The 13,883-nt window shown below is 40.5% G+C and overlaps 1 protein-coding gene across 5 annotated transcripts in view; it reads left to right on the forward strand.

Annotated features, from left to right (window-relative positions):
• The window catches only part of FYB1 (FYN binding protein 1), a 92,133-nt gene that overhangs the window by 72,774 nt on the left and 5,476 nt on the right, over positions 1–13,883 (forward strand). For all 5 annotated transcript variants that reach the window (XM_070743415.1, XM_070743416.1, XM_070743418.1 and 2 more), the window contains one exon: positions 2,398–2,560. In XM_070743415.1, the coding sequence (XP_070599516.1) occupies positions 2,398–2,560 (163 nt within the window). The remainder of the gene's footprint in view (positions 1–2,397; positions 2,561–13,883) is intronic.

Consider the following 13,883-nt stretch of genomic DNA (forward strand, 5'->3'; position numbering starts at 1 on the left):
CTTCAACCCCAACAATACACAAGCATACAACAGATACAAATTCAAAGTGAACCACCCCAAACCTGACTGTAGAAAATACAACTTTACCAACAGAGTGGTTAATGCCTGGAACTGGCATTACCTGACTCTGTGGTTTCATCACCAAACTGCCAAAACTTTACCCTTAGACTGTCCACTGTTGACCTCACCAAATTCCTAAGTGGCATAAGGGGCATGCATAAGTGCACCAGCGTGCCTACCATCCCTGTCCAATTTTCCCTCTTATCAGTTCCTATCTTATATATATAAACAATGTTATATCTATGAATGAGATATAATCTCGTATATTACAAATATGCACTTGACAAATAAAAAATAAATAAAAATAAAATAAAATAAATAGTCCCATACCAAACTGGCGAAATGGTAAAATGAGTCCATTAGGAGAAGGATTGCCTATAAATGTAAGTAGATAAGTAAGTAAGTAAGTAAGTAGGTAGGTAGGTAGGTAGGTAGGTAGGTAGGAAGGAAGGAAGGAAGGAAGGAAGGAAGGAAGAAGTAAAGAAGTAAGTAAGAAAGTAAGTAAGTAAGAAAGAAATAAGTAAGTAAGTAAATAAATAAGAAAGAAGTAAGTAAGAAAGAAGTAAGTAAGAAAGAAAAAAAGAAAGAAAGAAGTAAGTAAGAAAGAAAGAAGTAAGAAAGAAAGTAAGTAAGTAAGTAAGTAAGAAAGTAAGTACGTAAGAAAGAAGTAAGTAAGTAAGTAAATAAGTAAGAAAGAAAGAAGTAAGGAAGGAAGGAAGAAAGAAGAAAGAAAGAAAGAAAGAAAGAAAGAAAGAAAGAAAGGGGGAAAAAGAAAGAAGTTTGTGTTGTGCAAACCTAGCTCTTATGGCTCAGTGAATATTTCACATGACACATTTTTCTCTCTTTCAAGTTATAAGAGTTTTTTTATAATCTATTCTAATCTAATAATCAAAATCATAACTATGTACTCCAAAAGTCCATTAGACACTTCCATTTTCATTGAGTGGAGTTTATTTTCTGAAAGCAATAGTTAGGTTTAGTTAGATGCTTTAAAATCTTAATTCATGAAAGCGTACCAAAAAGCATTTCAGAAAAACTGCCTTGGAGAAAAATTACTTTTCTTTCGTTCCCCTGGGAAAAATGTGAAAGTGGTATATTTCCTCATTGAAAACACTCTTAGCAAAGCATTTTGTAGGTCTGATAGCAAGAGGAAGTCATTCGGTAGTCTCAGGGGAGCATTCAGGTTTTGATCCAGAGGATATGCAAATCTCTGAAGAACGTGATGTGTTGTTTGGTTTGAAATTCTCTGTGAATCAAAAAACTTTTTTAAAAGATGCAACTTTGTAGAGTGTTTCTGCACGATGTGTTTGCTTGCTCACCTATTCACTGCAGTTGCTCTTCTGTATTTGTAAAAACCAGTAAACATTGGAATGGATTACTGTATATGATTGATTAATTAAACAAGTCTTCTGATAAATCAGACTAAAGACTATCTAATTTCTTTTTTTTTTTACCTTGTTAAAACAAACAAACAAAAATCCCTGAGAGGATCATCAGGTGAATAGGAGGGCATTAGGAACTTTCCACTCGTGTTTCTTTTAAAAATTTATTATTTATCCAACTTCTATGCTGCCCAGTCCCGAAGGGCCATTTTATTTTGTCAAGTACGTATTTCAGGGGTGGGCAATTAATTTTGCCAGGGGGCCGCATGAGAAATTGGGATGGTTTTAGCGGGCCAGATTAATATAATTAACTCAGTTCTGCTGAATACTGTATATAGTATATACAGCATTGGGTAGAACTGAGTTAAATATATTATAATTATAAATTATAAATTACAATTATATATTATAAATGCTCATATACCAGGGGTGGGCTATTAATTTATAAGTATTATATAATTATAATATATAATATATAATATAATATACTGTATAAGCATATATGTGTGTGTGTGTGTGTGTGTGTGTGTGTGTTTATGTCGGATCACCCTGGTATATTTTAAGGAACGTCACAGCTCCTTTTTTGCCTCTAGGCCCAGCCCAGGACCACTACAAGGCAGTTAATATATTTTATAGCCGACAACTATATTCTGTACCAATTTCTCATGCGGCCACATGGCAAAATTAATTGCCCACCCCTGGTCTAAGGGTAAAGTTTTGGGGGTCAGTTCTGGGAGTTGAAGTCCACAAGTCTTAAAGTTGCCAAGTTTGAAGACCTCTGATCTAATCAAACAGTCTTGTATAGTATGCTTTGAGAAGGAAAATCAGATGAATTTCAGGCAATAGCTTGATCTCCTAATAAGACTACATTTTGTTCAACTGTACACAAAGCCTTGAGTATAATTTTAATTGATGTTTAATGTTTATTTATGAATAATTCATTTTATTTCCACAGTATGAAGGTGATATTCGAGTTTTGTATTCTACTACCGTATCAAACGCCCCACCCCTAAAGAAAAGAGGCTCCAAAGATTTGCAAGTCAAGCCAGGAGAATTGGTTGAGGTTATTCAAGATGTGGATGATACTAAAGTGCTTTGTAGGAATGAAGAAGGAAAATGTAAGTACTAACACAGAATGGAATAAAATAAGTTATGAAAAGCAGAAGTGGGCACTGTGACCATCCAAATATTGTTGAACTCCAACTTCCAATAGCCTTAATGCTTAGGGCCATACATAAGAAATTATGGAATTTATAGTCCAATAACAGTTAAAGGACAATAAAAGAAAACAGGATCTTTGTAGATTTAAGATCACCATGGGCCATACTGGCATTACTAGCAACAGCTCAATTGATTTTTTTTTTTACAGAACATAATTGTTTTGAATACTGCTGAATATTTTTAATTCTACCTTCTACCTGCCATCTACCGCACGAATCCCAGCGGCCGATAAGGTCCCACAGAGTTGGCCTTCTCCGGGTCCCGTCGACTAAACAATGTTGTTTGGCAGGCCCCGGGGGAAGAGCCTTCTCTGTGGTGGCCCCGGCCCTCTGGAATCAACTCCCCCCAGAGATTAAAACTGCCCCCACCCTCCTTGTCTTTCGCAAGTTACTTAAAACCCACCTGTATCGCCAGGCATGGGGGAACTGAGACACCTCCCCCAGGCTTTTACATTTTATGTATGGTATGTGTGTGTTGTATGGTTTTTAAATGATAGAGTTTTTAAGCTGTTTTTTAATATTAGATTTGTTTCCATTGTAACATTGTTATTATTGTTGTTGTGAGCCGCCCCGAGTCTTCGGAGAGGGGCAGCATACAAATCTAAGAAATTATTATTATTATTATTATTATTATTATTATTATTATTATTAACAATAAATAATATGTTCATACTAAGCTCCTATTGCCATATTTAAATTGAGACTATTCTATTGATAGTTAAAATAAACCCTTTCTAAGAGGAAAAATTGGTTTCAGAGAATATTTATCTATATCTGGAGGGAAGGGCTGGTTTCGTACATCACACTAAACCACAGCTTATTTAACCAAATTTTATACATTAAACTCCAGTTGGAGAGTTTTATTATAACGATTAGCCCAGCTTTACAAACTACGTTGATTCAATGGCCAAGGCCAAGCCAAACACGTCCTATTATTCACTTAGCATGATTCATGAATCTAGATATTTATGTGGTTCTCAGCCACAAATTTGGGGAATTGCTAGGTTCTGGGCCAGAACCAGCCTGAATACAATTTTGCATCTGACCTGCGGGCTGAGAGTTTGACCACCCTTTTCTTGTGACTTGCCCTGTGAGTGTTGGTGGGCGTAGTCTTGGAGAATCTTTGGTTGTGCTGTTTACTGTTAGATTGTTTGGCAGTTCCTTGATTGGAGTTTACTTTTGTTGTTGTTTACTTTTTTTGATTGTTGGTCTGGTGTTAATCCTGGAGTTAATTTATGCTCATCTGGGTTTTGATTGCTAGTGGGGAGATGTTTTGGTCTTTTTGTTCCAATTTTGGCTTGTTGATTGTCTCTTTTGCATAGTATGTAGATGGTGCTTATTTCTATGTACTGTTTCTAGATTTCATGCATTCATGCTTTCGAACAAAGGCAGAAGGAAGACCCCGAGATTAGTAGACTCAAAAGGCAAATGATTGGGTAAAGTGAAAGAAAAGGGGACACTGAGTGAATTGAAAAGCCAATGCCACTAAGTCATTCACTTTCAGTATAGTAACAGTAACAGTAGACTGTTCTGTATTGGAGATCTTCTAGTCCAATCCCCTATTCCAGCAGGGCACTCTACATTATTCTGGATAAATGGCTGTCCAGTCTTTTCATAAAGTCCTCCAGTGATGGGGCACCCAAAATTTCTGGAATAGAATATAGAATATAGAATAGAGAATAGAGAATAGAGAACAGAGAACAGAGAATAGAGAATAGATAATAGAGACTAGAGAAAATAGAGAATATAGAGAATATAGAATATAGAATATAGAATGAATATAGAATGAATATAGAATATAGAATGAATATAGAATGAATATAGAATGAATATAGAATGAATATAGAATGAATATAGAATGAATATAGAATGAATATAGAATGAATATAGAATATAGAATATAGAATATAGAATATAGAATATAGAATACAGTGATCCCCCGGGTATCGCGATCCCGATCATTGCGAACGGCTATATGGCGATTTTTCAACCCGGAAGTCAAAACACCATCTGCGCATGCGCGTCCTTTTTTTCTATGGCCACGCATGCGTAGATGGTGCTGGGCAGATCACCTGCTGGGCGGCTTCCCTGGGTCTTCCCCCTCTTGCTGGCGGGAGGGCGAGCGGCGGGCATCAGCGAGGAGTTTCCCCACCGCCCACGCAAACTCCTCGCTGCTGCCGCGCCCGCCGCTTGTCTTTTCCGCCCGCCGCTTGTCCGCCGCCTGCCTGCCCGCGCGCCCGCCGCTCGCCCGCCCTTCGCCCGCCCACGCCGTTCGCTCGCGCCGCTTCCCAGCTGAGTCCTGAAGCGAATTGGCTTCAGGACTCAGCTGGGAAGCGGCGCAAGCGAGCGGCACGAGCGAACGGCTTGTCCGCCGCCTGCCTGCCCGCTCGCCCGCCGCTCGCCCGCCCTTCGCCCGCCCACGCCGTTCGCTCGCGCCGCTTCCCAGCTGAGTCTTGAAGCGAATTGGCTTCAGGACTCTGCTGGGAAGCGGCGCGAGCGAACGGCGTGGGCGGGTGAAGGGTGGGCGAGCGGCAGCGAGGAGTTTGCGTGGGCGGTGGGGAAACCCCAATCTTCGGCTCCTCGCTGCTGCGGCGGAAGTAAAAACAGCATCTGCGCATGCGCAGATGGTGTTTTTACTTCCGCAGCGCTACTTCGTGAAAAACCGATCATTGCGAGGGGTCCTGGAACGGAACCCTCGCAATGATCGGGGGACCACTGTATAGAATATAGAATATAGAATATAGAATATAGAATATAGAATATAGAATATAGAATATAGAATATAGAATATAGAATATAGAATATAGAATATAGAATATAGAATATAGAATATACAATATACAATATACAATATACAATATAGAATATACAATATACAATATACAATATACAATATAGAATATACAATATACAATATAGAATATAGAATATAGAATAGAATTCTTTATTGGCCAAGTGTGATTGGACACACAAGGAACTTGTCTTTGGTGCCTATGCTCTCAGTGTACATAAAAGAGAATATAGATTTGTCAAGAAACATGAAGTATAACACAATGATTGTCATAAGCAATGAGGAAACAATCAATATTAATAAAAACCTTAAGGATACAAGGAACAAGTTACATTCATACAGTCATAAGTGGGAGGAAATGGGGGATATGAATGATGAGAAAAAACTAGTAGCAATAGTAGTGCAGACTTAGTAAATAGTTTGACAGTGCTGAGGGAATTATTTGTTTAGCAGAATGATGGCGTTCGGACAAAAAACTGTTCTTATGTCTAGTTGTCTTGGTGTGTGGTGCTCTATTGTGCTGCTTGGATAATATCAAGGATTTAAAAATCAATAAACATATTTGAGCAATGTTAATGAATGCACGCAGGGGAAATCTCCAAAACTCTGACTTGTTCTAGTAAAAGGAAATAATAATAAGGAGGCTGAACAAAGTTAGATGCATAAAGGTTTACAAATAGTTCTGAATGAATTAAGCCTCTGGGACAGGGGTGTCAAACTAGCATTGTCACGCCATCGTCACATTATGCATCACAACTTTTTTAATGCTAAACCGTGGGTGGGCATGGCCCACATGTGACGCATCTGGCGTAGGTTTGACTGACCCCCCCCCCGGGTCTAGGGAAAAATAAGGCAGGTTTGGTTGTCTGGAATGTTCTTATCCATTAACATGTGGCATGAGGAGGCATATCTGAGGGCACATGAGACATTGCCCTATGTCAACTCCAGGCTTCAGAAAAAAACCCTAAGCCCTGGGGATGGCGAAAAACAGCCCAACGGGCCAACTGGAAGTTTGTTGGGCCATTTTTCACCTGTCCCCAGGCTTCAGGAGTTTCCTGAACCCTGGGGAAAACGAAAAACAGCCCAATGGGCCTACCGGAAGTCCATTCTTTGTCAAATAGACCAATTTTCTCGAGCTCCTCAAAAAGCTTTGTGGAGCTCACAGGACATTTTGTCACCCTGTATTTAAAGGACTCTGAAACCTTGAATGTTTGGAATATGGTCATAAAATTTTGCACACCTCCTTTTTCTACCATAAGGAATATATGTGCAAAGTTTCATTGAAATTGAAGGTGGTCAAGTGGGGACACCTGGTCCACTTGACAAAGAATGACCCCAAAGACTTCAGTGAGGCCTATGCACTTGCACTGGGGGGGTGGCAGCACTGGGGGGGTTGTGTGCAGGATGGGGGTGAAGCGCAGGGGAGTTGCATGCATGGAGGGGCAGCATAGTGATTGTGCACATGCATGGGGGGCATTGCATTATGGTATGGGCACATCCGTGTGCGCTATCGTACATAGGCACACTCTTTTGGCATCTGAGCCAAAAAAAGGTTCACCAACATTGCTCTTATCCCTTCATTCTTCCAGACAAAACTGAATGCTTTTTATTTTATTTTATTTGTTTTGTTTTGTTTTGTTTTGCTTTGCTTTGTTATTTTATTTTATTTTATTTTATTTTATTTTATTTATTTTATTTATTTTATTTATTTTATTTATTTTATTTATTTTATTTATTTTATTTATTTTATTTATTTTATTTATTTTATTTATTTTGTCCAATACACAATAATACACAATGAAGGTAATAGGGGACACCTTCGAGGAAATAAAATTAGAGAAAGAATAGAAGAGAGAATATAGGATAAAATAAATCAATGACAGAATAGAAGAAAGATATATTAGATGCTACACTACAGATTAGCAACATTACAGATGACCGTAATCTTGAAATAGAATGATTCTAAGAATGATTTTTAAAACGTATTTTAAGGATCCTTATGAGCGGCAAGCCCTGTCTCTCTGTAAAACATCTTGTATTTCTCATTTCTATATAGGGATGGGGCAAGTGATAGGACAATAAATAATAGGGCAACTTTTTCTACTTTTGGGTCCTCCTGAACAAGTAGATTATGAGTCCAAATTCCCCAACACAACCTCCAGAATTCTGCTATGAATCACTCTCCAACCCATCTGGAGAGTCAAAGATTGTCACCAGCACAAAGAATAATCTTGAGGAACAGGAAGAAGAATCTCTATCAAAACAATAATCAGATTTTAAAAATCTGAGTTGGTTCAGAATTGTAACCAGAGTAAGTGTCCCAGACCGCACTCCCCTAGTTCTCATGAAGATAAAAGGGAGGGAAGTGAATTCAGACTTTCAAGATTCTGCTACAATAGTAGACTTAGCATGCATGATTTTAGCTTGAAGGTCGGACAAAAGTTTGGTAAATCTTTCATAGGAACGTTACATTTTACTCTTCGTTAGTTTGCCATCTTTGTGATATCATGGCTCATTCATAACAGTTTTTCTTTCGACATCTTATCACCCTTCTGATGCACGGATATTTCAATTCCTAAATTTTTTTTTTCAGCATTGTGTAAAATGCAGGAGTTGTAATCCTAACCCAGGGGTCGGCAAACTGCGACTCGCGAGCCACATGCGGCTCTTTGGCTCCTTGGGTATGGCTCTTCCTTTTTTTTGATGTTGGATAACCATCTGTCTGAAGTAGTGTAGGGTTTCGTGCCTAAGCAGAGGGTTGGAGTAGAAGACTTCGAAGCTGTTGTTGTTGTTATCATTGCTGAAATCATATTTTCTGCAATTGAGTTTAGAACAGTTTACATTTAGTTCGAATCTATTACGTGCTCGTGTGTTGCTGCGGTTGAAGGTGAATTTTGGTTTAAATAATCCTTAGATTTGATTAAGGAGTCCGAGATGATGGTGTTAGGGTCAATTGCTTTTTTCCAGCATCATGCTGAATGAATGGCAATTTTAACTTCCTTTTCCGAAGGCACCTGGTTCTCATGAATAAGTCCGTTTGTTATGCATCTCTTTCCTGGGGAGATATTTAACGCTTGGAATTTTAGGAATGCAGACTGCTGCTTGTGTGACCTTTCACTTTATTTCTTCTACAAAGCCCCAGATGCTGCACTACAGCTCTGCTCCTTTGCCTTTCCCCTTTAAATTCACAGCTCTTTAAACAACAGGGGATACTCCTAAATCACAGTGAGATTATATTATTTGCCTTCTGGAACCCAGATAATGTAGCCCATCATTCCTCCCTTCAAAGACATCTTTCACAAAATGATTTCAGTAAATAGGATTGCATGCCAATGTCCTAAAGCAGAATGTGGCAATACAGTGGTACCTCATGATACGAACCCCTCGCCATACGAACTTTTCAAGATACGAACCCAGGGTTCGGAATTTTTTTGCCTCTTCTTACGAACTTTTTTCACCTTACGAACCTGCCGCCGGCCACTGGGATGCCCCACCTCCAGACTTGAGTTCCTCCCGTTTTTTCCCACCCTGTCTTGCACCATTCTCCCCTCTGGATCTCCATGGGTTTCCCCCATTTTTTCCCACCCTGTCTTGCACCATTCTCCCCTCTGGATCTCCATGGGTTCCTCCCGTTTTTCCCCACCCTGTCCTGCCCCATTCTCCCCTCTGGATCTCCATGGGTTTCCCCCATTTTTTCCCACCCTGTCCTGCACCATTCTCCCCTCTGAATCTCCATGGGTTTCCCCCATTTTTCCCCACCCTGTCCTGCACCATTCTCCCCTCTGGATCTCCATGGGTTTCCCTCCCCCCACTCCGTTCGCCTCAGCTTCGTCTGCCGGCAGCTTTTTTTTTAAAGCCTTAATGTTTTGGATTTTCCTAATCGGCTTGCACGCATTATTGGCTTTTCCATTGATTCCTATGGGAAACATTGTTTCATCTTACGAACTTTTCACCTTACGAACCTCGTCCTGGAACCAATTAAGTTCGTAAGATGAGGTATTACTGTACTTTCGGTTCTCAGGGAGATTTCCTTTTAGCATTTCGTTCCTTCTGCATTTTATCCAACACATCATTATTTGGTCCACCCCAATAAAGCATAATCTGCAATGCAGGGCTTGCAGGAGGCTTGCCAGATTGTGTAAACCGTGTCGAGGGGCTCAAGAGTGGCTTCCTATGTCCCCCCACTCTGCCAAAGTTCTGTGACCCACCACCTGTCACCTGTTTTTGTTTCCTCCTCTATTCCTGCTTGAAGAAGACTGAAACAAATTACTGTAACTGTGCTGTAGCCATCAGAGGTATGAGAAAGGGGTTTGGTGCAGGAGTGGCTCCTAATTTTATTTTACTTCCAGTTCTGTGGGCATGACTTATTTTGTAGGCGTGGTTTGATGGTCATGTGACTGAGTGGGCGTGGCCAACTTGATGTCACTCACACACTCTCAGTCACATGACACCACCACCATGCCACGCCCACTGAATATTTTGCCATTCGGTTTCATTTTGTCATTCGGTTTCATTTACTTTTCTGTGCAATTTTGAATAAAATTCCTTTTGATTCTGATTTGCCGCAAAAATTCCTACTAACAAAAGTTTACCTTTTTCCATCGAAATTTCGACCATTAATATTCTTCCTTCTTTATCTTTATAAACTATTCTGGGATTTAAATATTCTTTAATGTACATAACAATTCCTTTTTTTTCTTACTTGCGCTGAAGCACAAAACATTTCCCCCAATTTTGGACATTCCAACAATTTATTGTAATTCTCTTTTATATGGGTTTCTTGCATATATACAACATCTAATTTCTGTTTACTTAAATCTAATAATACATGTTTTCTTTTAATCAACTAATTTAAACCATTGATATCTTAATTTTTTTTACTGCCGGTTCTGTGGGCATGACTTATTTTGTAGGCATGGTTTGATGGTCATGTGACTGAGTGGGTGTGGCCCACTTGATGTCACTCACAAGCTCTCAGTCACTTAACCCCACCACCAAGCCATGCCCACTGAAACTTTTGGGACTTTTTGCCTTTTTTGGGGGACACTCCGGCCCCATATCCAGGTCAGGATGCCATGGAGTGGTGGTGATCATCTCAGCTTTCCCTCCATTGTCCTTCCTGGCTGAAAAATACCTTTTCTTGCCTCTGGCGAGCCTTTCCTATAGTTGCAGATGGAGCGCTTCCTGGCGCTCTCCTGAACCCGAACCCAAACTTTTGCAAAAATTCGGGGTCGGTATACCGAACCACGTAGGTTCAGTTCACCCAACACTAGAGGTAATATTTAGAGAAGCATGGGAGACAGGAATATGCGAGTAACAGTGATACATCAAAGAATTGATTTAATACATGCTATAAATGTATCCAAGTGAAAACAGATGAAATGATTTGTAAAATTGGAAAAATGGTAGTACTGATGTCATAGGAGAAATGTCAAAATGTGGATGTGGCTTGCTTATGAAGTGGTTGTGTGATTTGTTTGCCACTTCTATGCCTGATAATTGGAAGAATTATTACTCAAAGCACAAATAAAGAATTCAGGGAGGTTTGTTTGTTCAGAGTGCCTGGGAAGGAGTTTAGCAAAATCCTGCAGACTGAAAGGATAAGTGTGGGGCAAATAAAGAACACATGCCAGATAATAATTCTACCAATTATTATGTGTGTGACTTTTTAAAGGGAAAATTGAAGGATTTGCAGAAAAGTAAATGAGCAAGTAGATACATGTTTATATCTTTGTAAATGATTAACTAAAAATGGAGAAACGGCTTAGCTAAGAGATGTATATAGTAAAATATAAAGTGATAGGATGGAGACTGAATGGATGATGAATCAAAGTTGATGCAAAAGGTTTCAAGGTTATATTTATCATAGATTTGCGCAAAGGACGAGCAACATCTATAACTAATACAGTGACTCCAAATTGGCATGTGTGTACATGAAGTAAATATTGCCCTTACATACTTGTATCCTAGTGCCTGATGCAAATACGTCAAGTGCATTATTTGAGGGATACGTTGTACATATTGTCATTTGTTTTACCCATCCTCCAAAAGAGATGCTTATGAAAACAAGTGTTATGCTAGCCTTAAATTATTTTTTTCCCTAATAGTCTACAACAGCCTCCTAATCCTGAACATTCTTGATATGTGTGAATTTTGGCAACATGCCATTACACTAGTATTTATTACTGAACATCCATTGCTTGTTTAAAAACATTATTTTGAAGCTATAATTTGCCACTATTTCGCGTGATACAGAATTATCAGCAATGTTGCCATATTAATAATATTCTAAAATATTGTCCTAAGCTAGTAGGATACCGCAAAATCCCCATTCCCACCCCACTCCAGGGGAAGGATACCGCAAAATCCCCATTCCCACCCCACTCCAGGAGAAGGATACTGCAAAATCCCCATTCCCACACCACTCCAGGGGAAGGATACTGCAAAATCCCCATTCCCACCCCACTCCAGAGGAAGGATACTGTAAAATCCCCATTCCCACCCCACTCCAGGGGAAGGATACTGCAAAATCCCCATTCCAACCCCACTCCAGGGGAAGGATACTGCAAAATCCCCATTCCCACCCCACTCCAGGGGAAGGATACTGCAAAATCCCCATTCCAACCCCGCTCCAGGGGAAGGATACTGCAAAATCTCCATTCCCAGCCCACTCCAGGGGAAGGATACTGCAAAATCTTCATTCCCAGCCCACTCCAGGGGAAGGATACTGCAAAATCTCCATTCCCACCCCACTCCAGGGGAAGGATACTGCAAAATCTCCATTCCCACCCCACTCCAGGGGAAGGATACTGCAAAATCTTCATTCCCACCCCACTCCAGGGGAAGGATACTGCAAAATCTCCATTCCCACACCACTCCAGGAGAAGGATACTGCAAAATCTTCATTTCCAGCGCACTCCAGGGGAAGGATACTGCAAAATCTCTATTCCCACCCCACTCCAGGGTGAAAGATACTGCAAAATCTTCTTTTCCTCCCCACTCCTGGGGAAAGGATACTGCAAAATCTCCATTCCCACCCCGCTCCAGGAGAAGGATACTGCAAAATCTCCATTTCCACCCCACTCTAGGGGAAGGATACTGCAAAATCCCCATTCCCACCCCACTCTAGGGGAAGGATACTGCAAAATCCCCATTCCCACCCTGCTCCAGGGGAAGGATACTGCAAAATCTCCATTTCCACCCCACTCTAGGGGAAGGATACTGCAAAATCCCCATTCCCACCCCACTCTAGGGGAAGGATACTGCAAAATCTCCATTCCCACCCCGCTCCAGGGGAAGGATACTGCAAAATCTCAATTCCTACACCACTCCAGGGGAAGGATACTGCAAAATCCCCATTCCCACCCCGCTCCAGGGGAAGGATACTGCAAAATCTCCATTCCCACACCACTCCAGGGGAAGGATACTGCAAAATCTCCATTCCCACACCACTCCAGGGGAAGGATACTGCAAAATCCCCATTCCCACCCCACTCCAGGAGAAGGAAATTGCAAAATCCAGGGTGAACGATACTGCAAAATCTTCATTTCCTCCCCACTCCTGGGGAAAGGATATTGCAAAATCTCCACTCCCATCCCACTCCAGGGGAAGGATGCTATAAAATCCCCATTCCCTCCCCACTCCAGGGCCAGTCAGAGGTTGTATTTGCCAGTTCTCCAAACTACTCAAAATTTCCTCTACCAGTTCTCCAGAACCTGTCAGAACCTGCTGGATTTCACCCCTGCCCTATCCTCTCTTACAAATAATGATGATCCGTTAGCTTCTACTGTGCTTGAAATTTCATCTAGAAAACAATTAATTACAGCATTTATCTGATTTTATTCCCACTATGTCTACAGCAGAGGGCAGCAGCAGCTAGCCAACCTTGTCTAATCGCAGGGGGGGGGGGGGAATAAGAGCAATTCTTACTGATTTATTTGATTCCTATTTCATTTTTATTTTACACAACTGGAAGTGGCATGCCTACTAGGCATTGCCTCCTCTTATTTTCCCTACATCCTGAAAAAAAATCCCATTTTTTAACAGTTACCAAGAAATAGACATGGGCAGATCAACGGAAGCTGAGCTCAAATTAAGGGTATCTTTAAGATATTCATGTTGAATGCTGTCTGGACTAGACTTGGTAATACCATTGATGCTTGGAGGCCTTTAAAGATGGTTCTGCAGTTGATACAGAGTGGAAGGAGTCAGATACTGATGAAATTGACATCTTTGAAATAGAGGACTTTTCTTTTGGAGCATTAGCAAGATCAGAAATTCAATACTTTCCAATGCTTTACAAATACAGATTGTCTTCTGGCACTTTAAGGTCTAATCCATTTGATTTTATTATCACTTAGATGTCTGTGCATTACAGTGAATTTTGTTGGATATGTGGCATATGGTCTTGACAGAAAAATATTGTGTATG

This window comes from Erythrolamprus reginae, chromosome 2 (genome assembly GCF_031021105.1).
Source record: "Erythrolamprus reginae isolate rEryReg1 chromosome 2, rEryReg1.hap1, whole genome shotgun sequence".
NCBI lineage: Eukaryota > Metazoa > Chordata > Lepidosauria > Squamata > Dipsadidae > Erythrolamprus > Erythrolamprus reginae.